The sequence below is a fragment of the Melozone crissalis genome, unplaced genomic scaffold, assembly GCF_028551555.1.
Source record: "Melozone crissalis strain CALT ecotype California unplaced genomic scaffold, PUWL_Pcris_2 ptg000006l_1, whole genome shotgun sequence".
In the NCBI taxonomy this organism is placed as follows: Eukaryota; Metazoa; Chordata; class Aves; order Passeriformes; family Passerellidae; genus Melozone; species Melozone crissalis.
Genome location: NW_026535784.1, coordinates 39322179 through 39343309, shown reverse-complemented (window position 1 = coordinate 39343309; position 21131 = coordinate 39322179). Strand labels below are relative to the sequence as shown.

Below are 21131 nucleotides of genomic sequence, written 5' to 3'. Positions count from 1 at the left end.
TATTTATATTAAGGAGACTTTTTTTCTTGTTTTTGTGCATGAAATAGGGCAAGTCATCTTACACACTCTTGTATCATCACATGCTCACATAAATTTTGTAGAATAATACTATGGGAATGCAGACCATTATACCCATTAAAAAGATTTATTCCTTTACTGTTGCTATGTTAATGCAGTAGAAAATAATTTGGTTTTGTTCTGGATACAATTTACCTTAGTCAACTTACTAAACAAAACACAATTTCCTTGTAAACCAAATTCTTGGAATCACTTTAGAGCATTACTAGGTAATCAGTACTGGTTTACATAGTTTGGCTTAAGAAATTAGCTTTAGTGTAAATTTAATTATTTAAACTGATGATGAAATACCCTCATTCCTAGGAAAGACAAATTTTTATACAGAGTTAATATAAAAATGTTTCAACAAAAAGCAAAAGCTAAATTTTATTTACTTTCACTTAGTAATCTTATAGCCTTTCACAATCTCCCTCTTTTGTGGATAAAATCTACTTTTAAACAACTTATCAAGCACAATGGAAAAACTGAAATGAGTTCAAAAATTATTAACCAAAGCACGCAATACATCTTTATATAAATTGTCAGCTGTCATCTTGGAAAAAAAAATAAAAGCACAGAAAAAGGTGTAAAATTCAGTGATGACTTTACAAGAAACTTTAATAATTTCCTTTAGTGATACTGGTCTTCTTCCAGAGCTGGCCCTGGCAAGAGGATCCAAGGAAGTGTAGCAATGATCCCATGGAGGTGTCACAGTAGGATGGAGCCTGAGGCTGTCATGGAACATGTGTGGGATGCCAAGCAGAGGAAACTGGTGTGCAGCTGGCTGGAGAGTCACACTGCAGGTAATGATGAAAAATGCCTGTTACTCAATAGGTCAGGTTGATTTGGAACAAGATCAAACTGTATTTGTTGAAATGAGTATGAGAGAATCAAAACCATTCTGTTCCTTCAGGTCCCCCAGCTGAATATCAATTTCCTTGTCCTCCTCCCACCTTATGAAAGGAAAACACGATTCTTAGCTAAGTTAGCTAAGAAATTTGCACTGGAGTTGAAAACTCAACTGTCTGGAGAGTTAAAACACGAACAACAGAAAGGTAGGTCTTGAATGTGTATCTGCTATTTTTTGTAACAGTCAAACACTCAAAAATCTCCCTGAAATTAGTCTTTAAAAAAGAAGTGGTTTCTTTGAACAAATCTGAAGACAGAAAACAGCAAGAAAGCTATGGCGAGGCCATAGTTTGCAGAGGAGGAGGACCTTGCAGTTTGATGTGGATAATTCACAAACAGAATTTATTGAATGTTCTGGATAAATTGTATTTGCAAGTTCTCCCACATCTACTTCATCATTATTTTCTCAAAGTGACAGAAATCACCTACTCTCATCCCATGGGTAATTCCTCCTCTCCCCTTGCATGATTCATCTCACTTCAGCAATCAGGAATTTATAAGCATCTCTGATATTACCCAGGTTTTTGTAATAGTTTTCTCCAGCCTCAGAGCCTGTAAAATCCAAACCTTTTTTACTCATTAAGTTAGGTGACTTTATCTCCACTCAAGGAAACAGCTCCTTTAGGAATGCCCATGTAGGAGTTAAGCTGCCTCCTGAAGAAGGAGCAATAGTTTTTCATTTTCAGCTCAGGTCATAAGGTTATTATTTTTTTTTGTTCTTCTGAGAACTTTTGAAGAGGGGGAATGTGAAGAAGTGATTCAGAGGACAAGCAGCAGCAGAGGAGGTAGCTATTGTTTTATGGTGTGGACACAGCACTCCAGTGAGCAGTTGGCTCCAGAAATGAGACGTGGACACACAGTTCTTGCAAGAAGCAACTTCCCTCTCCTTCACATGAGTGTAGGGTGGTAGAAGAGACCCCACTGAAGAGAATCCATGTTCCAATTAAAAAAAAATAACAACAGTACCACACTGCACTCCTCTCACTTGGGAAAGGCAAACTGAATCACAGTAACTTAGCTAACAAAGCCTTTAAAATTACAGCTGTCTTCAGGAATAAATTGGATCAGTTTGCTACTATGAACTAATATTACTTCATAGTATTAATAATATTACATAATAACAACAAAAATATTAGTGCTATAACAATATCTTAATATAATAGTAATATAATGAGATATAAATGGAAGCACATGTGTAGCAGAAAGTAATAATTAAACCCCCCAACCATTACAGAGGTCATTAGATGCCCCAAACCCAAGAAACTCATTAGCACAACCATTAGAAAATTCTGCTGTTTATGGAGACAGTATCATCACCTCTAAGCTTCCCAGCATCGAAATGACATTGGTCTTGTGTTTAGCCTGAACATGTTGTATCTATGGTTTTCAACTTTATTCAGTATGTTTGATAATGCTTGTGAAGTCAGGATGTAGGACTTGATTTTGAGACAGTTTTTAGGTGCATACCCTGCCTTAGTGGCAACAACTGGCAGGAACTGTCTTCAGCTGCACCCACAGATGAGCTCAGTGCCTCACTGCTTGTTAACCTGCCCTGCACTAAACAAGAATAGATTGATAGCTGATCAAAAAGAAGCTCTAGTACAAACCAGACTGTGTGATGACAATGGTTTATCATGTGAAATCAGAGCCTCTGTCTGAGATGTAGTTCCACCCTCCTGTTACACAAATGCACTCTGATGGAAAGTACCTCTACAGTGTTTGTTTCCATGACAAAAAACATTTGTGTGTGTGTGTGCACCCATATACTTGCTCTTACCTTGGGTAATTAGGCATCTGTTCCTGGTCTGTGGGGCTCCTAGTTGTAGACTAAAAAGAAAAAGATGCAATCAATAATCACTGAAATCAATAAGTTAGGCTTGTGCAAAATATCTTCTGAAGTTGAATAATTCAGAAAACACATTCCTACACTTTTTATGTGCTTTACTGCAAACATGAAGACAGCACATGTCCCTGGGAGCAGGGGAGCAAGAGACACTCACAGAAATAAGCAGTTGTCGTGTGGGAGAATGACATGAGATGGATTTTGTACAAATCTTACTCCCAACAGCAAGGCTGGTCTCTCCTGGTGACAATTAGGAGAGATAAGAGATACATGGATATTCATTGTCTTGGAGAACTCCTGTCAGCAGTGGGACTGTGAGCTTGCATCATGAAGACCTGACTTGGTGACAAATAGGCAGGAAACTGAATTTTTGTTATTTTCTAGATTTAAACTTTGAGCATCATGTTGAGACAAAGATCCATTCTGAATTAGGTGAAGTGTCTAAGAAAGGTGAAAAGCTCAAGAAATTGGAAATAAGCCAGGCTAGAGATGTTCCTTCACCAGTCCAGTGGACAGCATTGTGAACTACCAACAAGTAAGTATTTTTGAGACTACATGTCTCGAAGTCCTGACTGAAATACTGTTGAAGCCATGAAGGAAAAAGCAGCTTTTCTATGACTCCCTCACTGTCCAAACATACAAAAGCTTGTATGTGCTTCAGGATCCCATGTTATTTCAACTTTGATAAGTTGATTAAAGAAGTTTTAGTGGCTGTGAATCCAAATGCCAAAATTAGGGTCTGTCTTTGTTCATCTTCCTGTTGACCTAGCAGAGAAAACAGAAATTGGTGGTGGTCCTCAAAAATAAGGGGTCTTTTTCTAGTTTTCAGGGAACTCAGACGCAACCTGCAAGCTGGAGAGGCATCAACTGATGAATAAGCAATCTGTTAGCAACTTGGACTAAAAACAAGGCACTGATGAGGGCTGGGGAATGAAGCCAGACATTTTGGATAGCAAATGTAATCAATAACCTGCCAGTTTGTAGAATGTGCATAGTGCTCTTCTGGGTGTTTTTTGGATCAAAATGGGAAAGAGATTTGGTCTTTGGCAGCAAGTTGGGCATCTACAAATTTGGAAATCAAAATGTGGCAGATGAAATTCTGTGGAGGATGCCTTTACTGCAGTGGATTACCTGGCTACTTACAGGACCTTGCAGGAGCTGGTCAGTATTAAAATGTCTACAGTAACAGCTAGTAAAGTTGCCCTTCTTGATAGGAAGGCCATTTCCAGTGTCTGTACCTACTGCTTTTAACAGTTCAGAAATAAATGCTTGCAGTTGAGTAGCCTGTGGAAAAAGCTTTGACCTCTCCACAGCAGGCCACTTACCTTGCCAGTCTTGCCAGGGAGGCCAAGACTGAACAGATGAAACAAAGACTGAATTGCTCATTTGTCCCATGGGTATATTTGTCATTGGAAGACTACTAAAACATCTAACTTTTTTTCCAAGACCTACCTTCAATCATTATAGAAGTTGCTGGCATTAAAAAATAACAGTTGTAGCAACACCACTACCAGTAATAATAAATCAAGCTTAACATTTGCTTAATGCAGTATTTGTCTGCTCAAGTCCAGCTGAGTTATAGATTGTCCTCTGTGACCTCTGTCTTGCTCATTACCTAGCAATGAAGCAGGGACACCTAATACTCAGTTCTTGCTGCTATGCCAAGCCAGGAGATAGAGCATCAGTCATTCCCAGTTTTGGTGAGGAACCTGGCACTTCCTTCCCTAACAAACAAGTTCAAGGTTCTACAGAGATTAGCTGTGAAGGGATAGCTAACTACAAACAACTCAAAGCATTTTATGTAGTTTCTGCAAGCTTGTGCGTATTTTTAGGGGCTGGATGACTAAATCTGTGGGATGTGACGCACAAGGTGCCATAATGTAACAGCAATAGTGGGCAGATTTTGAAATTCCATGTTCAGAAAGGGCTGAGATTCACATAGGTAATTCAAATGCCCAGTGCTGTAGGTAGGCATCACACAGGTTTTGAAATATTCCCATTGCTAGGAAGTAAGGATGTGGGATGCACATGAAAGCTGTGTTGTTTTTTTAAGACTTCATAGGAAACTTGTCTAGTAATCCTCGAATAAATATTGTCTCAGCTGCTGCCATTTGTTCTATTGGTGGGCATGCACAAACCCAAGACTCTCCAGCCTTACCTAAGCTTAAGGAGCCTTGCTCAAAGATAAAGTTTCCCATGGGCAATAGGTTCCTTCTGGTTCAGTACTTTGGTGGTGCACCCTGAAAAATCCGGGCTACTCAGATTTAAAAGTGGAGCTTTTGTCCACAAATCATCTATGTATTTCCCTGAGTTTTAATTTAAGGTATTTGTTTTTGTTGGTTTTGGTCTGTGGGCTAACAACTTGAAAAAAAAAAGTTATTATCACTGTCAGACCAGATATTTATTATACAGTATTGAGCTAAAGCATTGTTCCTGCCCTAGGCCTTATTTAGTTGTTCTTAAAACAGTGTTTTGTAGATATTTCACTCCAAGAGTGGCAGAACCTTTTGCTTTGCAGTTGATTTTTTTTTTAGGGCATTATTCAGTCCTATACTAAATTGTTACAAAATGAGACATGAACTTTGAGATAGAATCAAATGTTATAATGGAAGACTGAAATGAGTGCCACTCATTAATAACTTCATTACAGTGGAAGCAAGATCAAACTTATCAAGAAAGTAAAAATTATATTCCATACTAATTTCTAGGAGATATTTTCCTTTCTCATTAAAATAAAATAAAATTCCTTTTCTAACAGACTTCAGATGTGATCTCTTTAAATCCTCAATCAAGACTTCAAAAACTGTCTATGAAAAAGACTATCCAAATCCTGATTTCAAACATGGAATCCAGAGAAGGAGGCACATGTTTTTAAAGGTACAGCAGGGAGAGACTGTATCTATATGTAAAAACTAGCATTCTTAGAATAAATCTGAGGACAGCTGACATTCACACATACCACTTTACTAAATGACACGTGAAACAAAATGTCTCTCAAATGAATGCTCTCTAGTCTGCTTTCCTTAGAAACTTCAAAGAAAAAGAGAAGGTGACTCATTTTTGTTTCAGAGAATTTATGTCTGGACGTAGATATCCTCCCTCTGCAATCCTTGTTTACTCTTGCCATTGATATGCCTTCAGTTCTAGAGGAAGTCCTTTTTTTTTTTCAAGCATTGAAATATTTGATTTCTGTTGTTGGACACAGACCATAATGATTTTTACCCCAGTATTTCTGCAGTGCAAAGCTGCTGATTTATATGCATCCCAGGCTCTATGACAGTGTAAGAGAGGGCAGTGAGGTCAGGAGCAGAAGGGAATATAGTGATCATTATCTGAGTTACTGGATAATTTCACAAAATTAACAGTTCTGGTGGTGATACTGCATTTCTGCTGGTATGATTCAACAATGAACTCTGGAGAAGCAGGACAGCTACAGAGGCAGGACTGCTGCTGTGCAGTCACAGACAAATACTTCTCAAGAGTCACCCTGGTCTTCTCATGAGCTGCAGTGATCTCAAGCCCTCAGGCTCTAAGCACCTTCTGAAGGCTTTTACTCAGGACACTGCTTCCCTACCAGCCACAGAGGATATTAAAGCTGAAATATCTGGACTGCAAAGCTGCTACTGGGCCAGCAGGAATTCCCCTTAATTAATTACAGCACCTCACAAGTTCACATAAATCCAACGCTGTCTAAGAGAATAATGAAAGCAGTACTTTTTCTCTTGCAGTAAGGAAATAATGCATTTAGGTCATACTTTTTAACAGAGATATACAAATGGTACTAATTCCAATGTGAAAAAAAACCCCAATTCTCCTTTCAGCATATGTACTGAAGTTTACAGAAATCAAAGGCCTAAAACCAATACCCTCTAACAGATTCTTTTTGCAACAGCAAGAGAAAACCACTTGCAGAAAAAGCTGATGATTCATACTACTGTAGATGATATTCAATTACAAAGAGTCATAGAATATTCTGAGTTGGAAGGCACCTACAATCATCATAAAGTCTGGCTCCTGGCCCTGCACAGGGCACCCCACAAAATCCCTTTTTTCTCCCAAAAGGGAAAAAAGCATCTTAAATCACCTGTGGTACAGTTTTAAATAATGACCACAATACTCATAAAAACTGCTGTAGCAGTAGAAAGTTCATCAAGAATTTGCAAATTGATGGCTGATTTACAAATAAAATATTGAAGTCATCAAGCAAATTGTTCTAAAGAGGCCATCTACCCAAATTCTGATGATGCAGTAGGAAATAGGCTACAGAAAAGCTGAGCCACAGAGACTTGGTAAATTTTCTGCCCCATTAACTCACAGTGAGTTCATCTTTGGGATGAAATCTTGACACTGCTGAAGGCCTGATTATGCTAAAATAAATGTGATCAGATACAGAAGATGTTCATTACAATTCAATGCCTGATCCAAAAGGGTTTGGATCAGACCTCTTCACTACACTTACAGTTCAAGGCTTCAGAGTCCTTAAAGGCAGAAAAAGCACAACTTACCATTCAGGTTTTCATTTTCTTGTCTGTTTCTGATAGTGGTGTCTCTCAGGTGATGAACTTTTTCCTGTAAGTAAAAAAACAAGCAAAAAACCTGCAGCAGAAATCAGTAACGGAAGTTTACTGTAGAAATAGTAAGACACTATAAAGAGCTGAATTCTTTAGCATTCTGAACACCAAGCATCTCTCTCCTGGAAAATAATTTTAAAAGACTGAAAAATGTTTATGATGTTAATTTTAGCATTTTTACCTAAGACTCTTGTGGAGTTATCCCTGCCAGCAGTAAGTTAAAATGATTCTGGCATTAGATTACAGAGTCTTGGGTGTTCTTTGCTGTTTGTTTGGGGTTGTTTTGGTTTTTTTTGGAAAAGCAATTTCTCCTCAAAAATCCAAGTGAAGGACAAAAAACTGCAGTGACAGCATGAAGTCAGTTCATCATGTTTATAGAGGACTAAGAAGAAAGCACTTTTCTATGGAGCAAAACCAAAGAAAAGTCACACATGCTATGCAGGGTAAAAACCACCACTACAAAGCAGCTTTTTCCTGAAGCACTGAAAACAGGCCAAGTAAATCTTCCTTGAAATATGGATATCTTATAGTTCACCAAGAAAAAAAAAAAAAGACATAACTTGGTACTGCTATCATGGTACAGATTAGATATGATCTTCCTCCACAAGCAATGCCCCTGACTGAGAGCAATACCAGCAATTCATCTGCATGCTTGGCTGCAGATGGATTTGGAAGGTGGCATCCTAGTGCTGTGCTGCTGGTGCCCAGCTTGGGAAAGGGCCCCCAGACTGTTCCAGGCCCTTGCGCTTTGGCTGTTAAGCGCTCCACTGTGATGACAAAGCTCAGATTTTCAAGTAGATGCAAACACAAAGAGCACTCTCCTTGCTGGCAGCATCTGATAGCTCTTTCACTCTGAAAAGCAGCAGACTAGCTTTGCTTTTCCTCTTTCTACTAAATGACATAAAGGACAACAAGAAATTATTTTTGTTAATGCATGACCTCCTATAAAATGAGGGCATAACTTCTTCCTCCATGTATCTTTTTAGAAGTAATTAACAAATCTCCTCTCCATGACTTGCAGCTTTGATGCAGTTCTTTCAGTGACTCAGTGTGTGGGTTTTTGTAAATCCTGTTATTGTGTGCACCTCAATTTACTCCATACATTCAGTACAAAGGACCTGTAGAGCATTGCCAACAATTGTGGATTTCACTAAGTATATTCAACCCTTTCAGACAGGCATAAAGCCTGGTGTAAGTTAATATATTATAATTGCTAGAATAAATGTATGCTTGATATAGTCAGGTTTTGTTGGCTGACACGGCTCAGTAGCACATTTGGTTTGTTTGGTGACATAAGGTTTGTGGTTTCATGAAAGATACACATCAGCCAACAGTTTAAAACACAAGTCTTAGGAGAACAGCATATTTAACTCTGCACTTAAACCAAACTCAGAAAACCTCACAAACAACAGTGGGAACGGGTATCTAGAAGATTCAGAACTGTAACCAGCAACCTTCTTGGGAGCTGATTTGCATAGAAATCATGATTATTGCTTTTGATATGCAGGAGCCAAAACACAAGAACTTGCTTTTAGAACATCCGAACAAGATTTCTATCAAGGAACAAATTTCAAACTCATACCTGTTGAGTGGATGGTAGTCTCTGCTTTTTGTTCTGCCACTGTTTAAACCTGTCAAGGGCTTCATCCACAGAAATTGCCCCATTTTTCACCTGTTTCTGTAAGTGGATGAGTTCTTCCTGCTCAGAAGGGATCTTGTGTACCACAGTGCTGTAAGTTACTGTCTCAGTGTGACCTCTGTCTGCTTCTACAACAAAATGTACAAAGTGAGAAGTGCAATAAATCAGTGAGGATTCTACCATTACTCTCTGGCAGCATGTTGGTTCATGAAATAATTTCCTTCTAGCACTACAGTTACATTACTGACATTTTAAAGGAAATGGTTGCTATATAAAATATCCACAGTACTTTTTATCCTTTCTTCTTCAACATCATACATTACATATCTCAAAAGTTGTGGATAAAATTTGGTCAGGAAGGATCTTGAAATTTCAAAAGATTGCCTTCCTCCAAGGAAGGAAATACATTATTAAATACGTTGCAGCAACAAGAAAACACTGCAGCCCAGCGTTCCTGGAGATTATGGTACAAACATAGCTGAAGGAAGATGGGCATTATGAGATTCACAGCTTGCTCAAGGGAGGTGTAGCACTGCTTCCCCCCAGGATACTGATACTGGAATGGCTGATGCAGAACACATGGCTATGGAACAGGGGCTCTGAGCCCTCTGTGAGGCTGTTTCACTGCATGGGGAGTGTGGCCAAGATAAAAATTTAGTCCATCAATGGGACTTGGGTCAGTTTTTCTGTACCATCATGCACCAATATCTTCATTTCAAGCAAGGAAGGTATCATTGAGGATTGTTCAAAGGGGTGTCAAAATTGGAATTTATAGCAGCAACACTGTAATGTGCTACAACTCAAATAACAACTGGACTGCCATAAGTAATCAACTGTACATACATCTTGGGCAACCCAGGAGAGAACTGTTGCTCTCCCCACTTTTGTCTTTCCATGGCTGGAATTACTCCACAGCTGAGCCCTCCTGTCCTTCCTTGTCTTGGCTTTAATCACAATCATGAAGGGAAACAGAAACGTGTAAAGTAATTCTGACTCTACAAATCTTTCCTACAAGACTATAACTTTTAGTCTTCTTTCTTTAATCTGATCTCTTAATGCTGCAATACCATTAAGGATATAAATTGTAGGTGGCAAAACAGATGCTAAATCACCTAAAATCAAGTCACAGCAAAACTCTGCTAGCTCCACTGAAAAACATCACGACAGTTAAAGAGCTAAAATAAACTCTTTACCAGGGTTCCTGGCCTCGCAGTATGTCCTGCTGTTGTCACTGGTCACTCGACAGGCCTTTTGCTGGAACACTGCAACAAAATCAGGAACATAAGGAAGTTGAAAAATGGCAATAAAATCCATATTCTCAATGAAGGAAGGAGACTCATAAAAGCAGGCTGGAATACATTTTTTTGTTCTAGTCTAAGAGTATTTTTCAACCCACTTGTCAGTCTAATGTTAATTACTTGAAAAATTGTTCTGTTGCACAGAATGGCGGGATTACTGATGTTACAGAAACCATTACAAGACACTTTGAAGAAAATTAAAAGGATTTATCACACTAGCATATTACGTGTCTAGAAGAAACAGCAGGATCTCAGAGTTCTGCAGATGGTACAAACACTTTAGCCTGTTCCTTATTTTATGGGGAAAACTAAGGCAGAAAAAGCCCCAATAGTACCAGGTGAGAATAGTGACACTGCTGAAAAAAGGGTGTGTGTATATTTGTGTGTACTTTATTCAAGCATTAGAAACAGCAAAGCACAGCCCCTCTGTTAGAGCAGCCCATCATTCCCACTCCTGTGAGGTGCCCAGAGTGGATACACCCTGAAATGCAGCACTCCAACTTTTGCTGGCAGCATATGTAACACCCAGAAGGTGGGAATTGCTCAGTTTCTGACATAGCCTGTGTGGCAGTTGCTTTCTCTCAAGTCTCAATTCTGATTTTTGCTAAACAAACTGACATTCTGGAACCTAGAATAATTCCTGCCAATTAAGTAATCCTCCGTCATCACTGCAATGCAGCAAATGTGCCAGTTCAATGGAGCAAATATTTTCCTGGGGACCAAGGCCCAGGCCAAGGGAGCTCTGCTGAAGCAGCAGAGCAGGCATGCTCTCACTTATGCCCCTAGCTCAGCCAAACACTGATAGATTTCAACTTTTTAAATACTTCTCTCTGTAATTATCAAAGAATCCTACTAAGTATGTTTGCAGTGTTTTCTTCTCTACTTGAAATAATATTCTCCTTTTAAAGATGAAATTAAAGTAATGAGAGCACAGAGGTAATGCAGGCAGCCTGAATTTTACTGCATAAGGAGGAGAAGGGACATAGTCAACAATGTGCCTGATTGGAAAGCACTTTAATTGATAGGCTTTGAAATTTCTGCTGAGTTTTGCAGTGTTGGAGTAATCAGAAATGGAATTACTCTTCCAGTGAAAAGTAAAATTGTTAAAACCACTTTATGTGCTGCATCTTGCTGAAATTATTTTAGTTGGCAGCAAGTCTTCAGTGTGGGTGAGGTCAGTGAAAACAAACGCCTGCTTCTGGAATGCCTGGAAAGGCAGGAACACTCCACTGTACGATTGCCATAAGTTTAGGGAGAACTGTGGCAATTCACCCTTTCATTCCCACACTCCAATTACTTATGAGCTACTTGAACACAGCCGGGAAATAAAAGATACAGGTAATCTTGCACACTGATACATACCATTATTTTTAAAATGGAAGATAAAGTAAATATTCCTACAGTAAAGCCATATTAATATAGCAATTTTTTAGTGTGTCAGAATGTCACAATCCTTCAAGTAAGGATATATACTTTTTATTTTATGGGCCTGTCTGGCATAGATAATCTGATTAAAGTGTTTCAGTACTTCTATCACACTTATTGTGCACCCTTCAAGTAACATCTGTATGATCAGAAGGAGAATCCTTTTGGATTTTTACTCATGTTATGACTGGCTAAACTACCAGTCAAAATGTACTTATTAAATATCCTAACCCTATACATGCCATTTAATTTTTGTCTACAACAAACTTCTGTTGCAGTTTCTCAGAATTAAAGGAGGCTGAGGGAGCTAACAAGTAATTCCACTTCATTCCTCTCCTCTCTTCAGCTGCTACATGATACAGATTAAGTTCTTTGCAAGCCCTAAATGCATTTTTATGTCTCAGGCAGTAAGACCTCTCTTTAGGAATGTAATGTAACCTCAATATTCTTCCAGCAAAGCAAACTCAGAGAGAATGAAACTACTGCAATATTTTCTAATAGGACATGAAACCAAAAAACAACATTTTAAAAGTGGGACAAAATACAAATTTTGTGGCAAATATGCAAAACTCTGGGAAAATCCCTAATGTAAGTCTTGGAAAGTGAGTGGGATCCAAGGAATTCTGAATTGCCTGTTTTATCTCAGACTAACTAAAGATGTTGTTTCAGGCTGTCTGCACATGCAGGTAAATAATGCTATGAGGCTTGAAATTTGGTTAATATTTTCATGGTTAGCACCACAAAAGGGTTAGAAAAATTTGAAATCTAAGTCTTTTGTGTATAATTCTGAACTAAGAAGATTTTATAGTAACAAACTGCAGGAAACTGTGGTGAGTATAAAGGGTCTAGAAAAAGAGAATGAAAGTTTTTACAGTAGCTACAGGTTGACAAAAGGGACAGGAATTTGATTTTCAGAATTAATTGAATTTCTAACACAAAGCTGTAATGTTAAGGAGTCACAGATGCACTATGACATTTCAAAAATTGGTTAGTGACATAATTAGGAAACACAGGAAATCAAAACACAGGAAGAGTTAGATCATGGGAGAGAAGAACGCATATCAGCTAAGAGGCAGTGATCAACTAAGATATGGTTTCTAATTTATATTTTACTTTACTCACCTAAACTATGAGAGATGTTGCCTGATTTGTTGAATTGGCAACATTACCTCTAAAAATGAAACAAGAGTTTCCACTATGCACTAGTGATTCAATCACAGCTAGACTGATGAACCTACCCTCTGAAAGAACATATGAGCTAATCATACCTTATACATACTTACTTGGCACTTTCAGTAGCACAAACACAAAGGAGAAAAGACAGTGATTAAAACAATCTATCAATAAATATCACTATTTTGAATTCAGCTTGCTTAGGAAATTCATGATGCATTTATTCATCAGCTTCATTGAGCTGATGTTCCAAACAAAATTATCTATTACTGTTTTCTTTAGGAAACATTCAAAATTTAAATACAGGAAAAAAAAATCTTTATATGAACACATCGCTAAGTGATAATTCAAATAATTAGTACACTAGGTTTGCACTTAGTAACACAACTCAGTTGCAAATTACAGTGGGTTTGCAAGCTGCCTTCTTGTTCTTTGTAGGTTTTTGCTTCATTCATTTTAGAATCATCATGTAATTAATTCATGATTAATGGAAGAATGGAGAAGGAGGAGTGAATTATTGTTCAGGATATTTTGCAGGGAGAGACTCCTGCCTTTGTCCATTCAATTTTTTTCCACATTATTTAAATATTTTAACATTAAACTGTGTATGCATAGCACCTAGGCAAATAAAACCTCTAAGTTCTTTTTTTCTGGTAGGGATTGGATTGTAAATTAGACATAGCACAGCAAGAGATGACAAATACACAGAGAATACTAAGGAAGGAATATAGTACAATGATGCTTATTATTCAGGAGAGGAGAACTCTGCAGATGTTCTTTCACATCTTTTTAGATCTATTTTCCTTTTGTCTGTTTTGTTAACTAACACACCGAACATCACTCAGGATGAGGACTCAAGAGAGGTCACCAATGCAATGCTAACCAGTAAGTTTTGTAAGAGATGATTAATGACCACTCCCAAAATTTATACAAAATATTTCACATATTCAAAATGAAAACCAAAAATTCCAGTGACTCATAACATGAAATCAACTAAGGAAATGGGACCTTGTAAACAGGCTTTTTTCTTTTCACAAGGCAAGGCAGCTGGGCATGGATTAAAAGCATATCATCATGGCTTATAAATCTGATCTAGGTAGGTCCAGGCATTGTGGAGAAGGGTTGGCTGGATAGTGCAAAGTAACAAAGGCTCAAGTTCCAGAATCTGTCCTGTGAGGGCAGCACTGGTGTCTGGGTACACCTACACCATGATGAGGCAAAGGGAAAAAGACTGAGCAGTTTTAAGAGCATCAGTGCAGGAAAACGAGTAACCACATCTACACTGGCACAGGAATTCTGATCAGGCCTAAATGGGCAGCCTGACACTCAAGAGGTTTTTGAGAACACACAACAGCCATTTCATTAGAATAAAGACTAGGTGATGCCAAGTGCCCCTGCAGAAATACCAACCTGCCACATTGCTCCCTTACATTGCTGGGGCTTTTCAGTGACAGCATCACATCCACTCATCCTAATTCCCCAGGCTATTGCCAGCCTATACCTTTCACAGTTGTTTAGTTGGCTGAGAATGAACAACTAGATTTTTTCAGACCAAAAGCAAAATGATTTTAAAAGGAATTACAGTGTAATGATGATGTGAAAATCTTAATCCAAAAATAAGCATATACTCACCAGCAATTCCCTTCACAATTTGCAGTGAGATTCTGAGTCTGACAAATATGAGCTCAAATCTGTTAAAATCTCAGCAACTTTAGTCACAGAGGGACCTCGGGAGACTCTACAGAGATGACTCCCCTACACTTAAGCAAGATAATAAAAATATTACCAGAACCCCCTCCTTACAGAAGAGGTAAAGAGTGAGTGAGTGAGTGAGTGAGTGAGTGAGTGAGAAGAGGCACCAGTTAGTTTAAGGAGCTGCTCAGAGGGTGGTGTCAATGTCCTATGCACCCCAGTACCACACGCAATGAAAACAGCCTTCACATCTCTGCTCTTGTCAGAATTTGAACTTAGTGCATCATGGAAGCTGGAAGGACTTTAGTGACATACTCAAGGAGTATTTGCTCCAGGTGTAAAACCGGAATATACTTCTTTAGTCCCATTTTTCTTGAAAAAATGCAAAAAGGGAGAAAAAGAGAAAAGCAAAAAGGGAAGAACTCTTTACATGTTTTTACTAGGAATATGGTGTTTGGAACAGTTTGGTTTGCAGCCAGACAGCATCCCATAAATATTTTTTTCTCTCTGCACCTTATTCAGTACTTGTTTCAATCTACCAAAGTTCAGATAGCAAAAAATCTGACTGAATGAAGACAGTGGGTGAAGCTGGTATATCACTCCCAACCAGGACTGTAAAACCAGTCTAAGCGTCAGACAAACAGTGCTTCCTAGTATTTAATTCATGGAAAAACACCCTTAAGTTAGGAATACATAATGAAATTCATCTGCAGTGCAGTACTTTACACTCACTGTAGGACAGTACTACAAAATCCCTCTGTGGGACATATATGTTTTGCAATTTGCATGGCCTCTGAGGCTTCACTTTGGAAACCCCTGCTTTAGAGCATTTAAAGAATTGGCTTAATAAGAATTACTGACTCAGGATGTGATCACTGTATTTCCCAGTAATCAGCCTGATAAGTTTCCAAGACACTAACAGTTCTGTTCTGGATTTTATTTATTCACTTCAGTGGGTTTATGCTGTCTGTTCTGTAGGTGAGATATTTTTCTTCCCTAAAAATATCCACTGGATGCTACTTCTTCTGCATACCCTGTGATTTTGATGAGCAATGAGAATGTTATTCTCCACTGGAACAGTAACTGGAAAATATATTTTTCACTTCTAATTTTTAAACCTACAGTGAGGTCCCACAGACAGCTATCTTTGAATAGCAAAATGTTTTCAGTGCACAGAAGAGAAAATACATTCCTTCAGGGATCTGTGAGAAGTTTGCAAAGAAATAAAGGCTATAGCATAGGAAATGTATGCTGTTGTAGGGCAGGTATTCTTGCTGCAGAGAAACCCGTTCATACTAGTGGTCTATGATGAGAGGTAAATGATTAAACCAGGACAGTAATGTAATCCTTAACACTGAGGGATTCCTAGTAGGTCAGGCTTCAGAAATGGCAGGGACATTGCAGAAACTCATGCATCTCTCCTACAACTACACAGAGGACTTTGCTTTCCAGCTCAATCAAATTTGGTATCAATAGGGAACATTAAAAATTGTACTCTAAACTGAAAACACAACACCTTCAGATGTTTATTTAACAGTTGTTTTGGCAGCAGACAATTGAACAAAACACTGAAATAACCTTCAGAGGAATACTAAGCACCTAAGGAATGGAAAGGGAGCACAGTAAAAGTGCACACCAGCTGGACAATGAGCTACTTGGCACCAATTTGCAGCTCCACTGGCTGATGAGCCTTTTACACACAAGATAAAATTCTTGCAGTGGACTAAATTAAAGAACAAATCTACTCTCTGTTAATAATGCAGTCTGTTTACCAGCGTTCAATACAGCAGTTTGAATGTTCATTAAAATTTGAAAGTATAATAAATGAAACTGAGTAAAAGCGATTAGAACATTTATGTTTTAAATCTTTCAACTCCCCCATGTTTCCCAGAATTTATGTGTCAGCAAATTCAAGGTAGATGCTCAAACTGTGAATTGTGGTAGTTCAGTTGTGACAACTTGCATCACAGACTGTTTATTGCCTAGGTTTTGAAGTGTAGATCTTGCTCTGAAAGTGACTCTTGTCAAGTCCCATGTTTGCTTTCTATAGATCAACAGTTTCCCTATCCTGTTCTGCAGAACACCAAGTGGGGTAAACTACAGGGAGCAGGCTTTCTGCCCAGTGTAAACTTGATATTCCATGTATTTGAAAGCTGCTAATTACAAAGAAAGCTATTTGCTTGCTTTCTTCTTTGTTGCTATTCTCATGGAAGCACCACCACTTTTGCTTAAACGAAACATCACTCTTTTGTGATGTCATGGCCTTCATTCAACGTGTGGTGAAGGCACTCATGGAAATTTAGCCATTTAATTTCTCCAGATGGATATAAAAATAAATTTAAGAGTCACCTGCATGCAATCAAGGAGGCAAAAGGCATTTCTTCTATGCAATGCTTACTTCCCTCCACCAAAAAACTGGGCCCATCTATGGGTACATAAAGTACAAGGAAAAGATGTTCCTCTTACATATCTGCATGGCACAATCACACCAGCCTCTGCCATCCTCGGGGCACGAAACTTTTCATGAACGCCCAAAGTGCATGGGGATCCATTTGTGAGCAAATGTGTAGCCTTAACACAGCCCCTCTCTGTGCATCATACTCCATTCTGTTTTTCCACAGGACCTGGGTCTTACTGAATGCACAGCTCTGAAGACCAACCAGAACTGTGCAGTGAAGACAATCTGTTTCTTACAGGGATATGAAATAATTTGTTTTAGAGATTAAAAGGTATTTAGCATATAGAAAGTGAATACAGAGGAGGGAAGGATAGCTCAGTTAAGTAACTAGAAGTTGCTCTGCAGGACAGTTCTTCTCTTTCCAACAAAGCTCTAGCCAAAGCTCAGACAAGTCATTTAAGACAGCAATCCAACTTATACTGCCTGATGTCAGAATACTGACCAGACACACTGAGGATTTAATTTGAAGTTCTGAGAACTCTTAGTGGCCACCGAAACCAATGGTGTCTCTGCTTTTAATGAGTAAAGTGTTATGTAATTTTGTTCACCTCAAGAATCTTAGTTACTTCATACTGGGCATCCCAAAACTCAGCGGATGCAGAATCAAAGGGTTTGTAACAGGAGGGTCTGAAATAACACATGGGGCCTAGTATCAGACATGAATTATATTTTAAACAAAATGTGAGTAAAAAACAATGAAATTTTTTTATGCTCACCCACTTTAAACTCTAGATGAAATGAAAGAAAATATCTGAGGTAAATAGCTGCATATGGCTACCTCCTTATTGCTGTATTGAAATGTTCCTGGCAGGGAGAAAGGGGAAAACTACCTCAATTCTAACTTTTTGATTATTTGACTTTGCAATATCTGTGGCGCTCATTTTAATATAATAGATGAAAACAAACCCCAAAACCACCATCAATTTATTTGCTGGATGAAAAATGTGTATATGCATAACTAGAGTATTTTACACTGTTAAAATTATAAAGGAAGGTCTGAAGACACATGTAGGTTTTTATGATGGACTGGAATGAAGTTTCCTGGTTCATACAGATGAAACAATTTTTTAAAAATCAAATATAAACAGTCCTAAAATAATAAATTGGAAACTGAAATGTTGCTGGACTAGAGAGAGAATTTTTTAACCCATGTGGAGGAAAAATATTGCCAATCCAAGTAGCAAGAAAACAATCTTTCAGCTGAAGATATATCCCTTCTGTCTAAAATTTCACTACCTAACTCAGGAATCCCTGGACAAAAATGAGATATTCTAGGTCTGGAACCAGCAGGATAGGTAGGATAACAGACACCTGAGTGGGCAGCTGAAGCTCTCTTGAAGTGTTTCCATTTTTCCTCATGAATTGTGTAAGCAAATGAACATAAGTCAGAGGCTGATTATGTAGAACTACTGGAAAATAATCTGTCTACCACTACATGCTCATGAAAGCTAAGGTAAAAAACCTGTGTGTGTGAACATATGAATATATGTATCTACACATGGGGAACCACAGCCCCATCACAGCAGCTCCTCTGATAGCATCTGCCTTAGCCAACAAAAAAGCAGAAGCACTCCAGTACAATCAAAGAGTAAAAGCAATTTCCCCAATAAAGCATCTCCACTAAGGGTTTCCAAGTTACTGGACTGTTTATGATGACAGTGGACCGAGATTTGAGACCCTGCTCTAGTGACCTCAGTGAAAACAGTCATTTCATGACTTGTGGAGCTGTAATAGGCTCCCTATGCCCATCAATTCTTGGATTACACTGTAATGATTCATACTTGTACCTCCTGAATATGCTGAAGAAAGAGAAACTTAATGATGAATGAATTAGCCCATGCATTCTGGCCCTAACCTGGAGTTACAGTCTGAAGGAAAACAGCTAGCTAGGAAGAATAAAAGAAACCACAACTAAGATAGGCATGAAAGAGGAGGTGCTATTCTGTATTTAGTAGGATGTCTTGGGCAGTATTAATTCTGTTCTAGTGTAAAACATGCACAGCATGAAGTTAGTAAGTAACCTAATGGTGTCCTTTGACAGCCTATTTTTTTACTATCTATTCTTATGCATTGCCAGGCTTTTGTAGAAGAGGCTGGGGATGCAGGTAGGATGGATTTTGAGACTTACAAAGAGATCTCTGCAGTATATCCACTGAATTCCTTTTGTTACTTTCAAATTTGGTTTCAATCTGAATTGGATTACAAAGATATCTGAAATCCCTTCTGGTCTTGTATTTCCATTAAATTGCTCAAAAGAGTTTCCCAGTTTTCATAGAAGTGGTAAAAAGACATATTTTTTCCTTCAAGAAATACAATAATCCTATCTAGAAACGCCCATTCCTAGCATCTCAAATTGGAGAAAAGGTATTTGAAAGGAAAAGGTATTTGAAAGAGGAATCCTCACACAAGCATTTATCCCAGAAAAGAGAGTTCTTCTCATCAGAAGAAAAAAAAAAATATATCAAAGACAGAGATTTCAGACTTAAGAAAAAACATTTTGATAAAGAAATTGGAAAGAAAGGCAATTCAAATAGCACATTCTACATTGCATTGCTGTAACATACACACTCACAGCTAGCCTAGCAATTCTTCATTTTCTATCATATTGTCATAATTTTTTAAAAGCTAAATAAAAACTGTGATATTTACTCTGATGCAAACTGAAAATTATTCAGAGATGTCAGCTCATTTGAAGGGTGAGAATAGGTTGACTGAAACAAGCAACGTGTTGGTTTGAAGGCAGCTGAACAGGGATCTTAGTCTTTTAGAAAATGCTACTGCTCAAAAAGAAGAGACCAAGAGAAGAGTCTACATTCCCCCAGAAAATATTTACATGGCAGCAGCACCAACCTTGCACAATGTAGGGAGTGTTCTCCTCCCTGACCAGCGAGCACACGGGCCGGGGCGCAGGGGCTGGCGGTCTGTTCATGATGAAGGACCTGCAGTGCCTCCTTTTCTCCTCCTCCTGCTCCTCCTGCCCCAAGATGAGGTCATACACTCCTTCATCCTGTGCCACACAAGTGTAGGGGTGCTCCTCCTCGCTGTCCTCCTCACAGGAACCCTGGTCTTCTCCACAGCATGCGGTTGGGAGTCCATCACTCTGCTCTCTTTTACTCCTGTCCATCACAAAAGTCCTCTCTGAAAAAGGAAGGAATTGTATTGCATATACAGGGTAAAGAGAGGAGATGATGACTTATTTTAAAGCTTCAGAGTTTCCTAAAGTAGTGTAGAGACCTCATTTCACTTCTACACTAAAGCATGCTCATTTTCAGAGCATTCTGATCATCTAACTCAGTAGAGAGGATGTCCCAAAGGAATAATTCCAACTTCAGGGCCTCTTCATGATTTCACACCTGATTATCAAATGCAGATGCTTAGCTATTAGCCACAAAAAAAAAAAGGGATTTATTTGCAGAAACACTGAGTGGCCCAGTTGCTCTCAAGAGAGTTACACCAACATGTAACTAACACGTAACTCATGGTTAAGCCAAGTAAGAGGTACCTGTGGCCCTTGGCATTCTGGAAAGTCAAGCTGTTTGTTACCTGTTGCAAAAATGACTTAAGAATTGAAAGTTAATTTAGGAAATATTGGATTTTGTGTTTCCTACCTCTTCCCACAGGGTTTTGAGGACTTTACAAATCTACTGTGGGCCAAGGTGAAAAAGAAATTGAAAAGTCCTCTACAATGTAGGTAAAATGTATGACCTCTCGCAATCTATGCTAAGGCTACCAAATCCTCTCCCTTCCAAAAACTTCCACGTCTCTCTGTATTCCCTATACTTCATATATTTCATAGTAGAACTACTCAGAACTTGCTTTGCTCTAGTTGCTGCCTTTTACAGCATTAAAAGGCATTGCTGGTTTCCCCCATACCTGGGTTTGTTTTGATTTGCCTTAAAACACCCACAAACTGCTGAGTTAGAAGCTGTCACTGAGGCTGGTGTTTCCATAAATGTTTATAATTTCCTTGGCATGACTGCCCATTTTTCCTGCAAAAACCATAGACCTATTGCCTGGAATTCCTGGACTTACTCAAGTTTCCCCTTGTGCTGTAATTTAATGCCTG

General features: G+C 38.5%; 1 protein-coding gene across 1 annotated transcript in view; it reads right to left on the bottom strand.

The window, feature by feature from the left end:
* Positions 1–507: 507 nt before the first annotated feature.
* BANK1 (B cell scaffold protein with ankyrin repeats 1) overlaps positions 508–21131 on the bottom strand; it is a 134724-nt gene continuing 114100 nt past the window's right edge. Inside the window, exons 12-18 of the mRNA XM_054295404.1 lie at positions 19916–20203; positions 10209–10281; positions 8963–9152; positions 7315–7378; positions 5769–5839; positions 2744–2793; positions 508–854 (exon numbers count right to left, since the gene is read on the bottom strand). Coding sequence (XP_054151379.1) covers positions 554–854; positions 2744–2793; positions 5769–5839; positions 7315–7378; positions 8963–9152; positions 10209–10281; positions 19916–20203 — 1037 coding nt within the window. The 3' untranslated portion in view covers positions 508–553. The remainder of the gene's footprint in view (positions 855–2743; positions 2794–5768; positions 5840–7314; positions 7379–8962; positions 9153–10208; positions 10282–19915; positions 20204–21131) is intronic.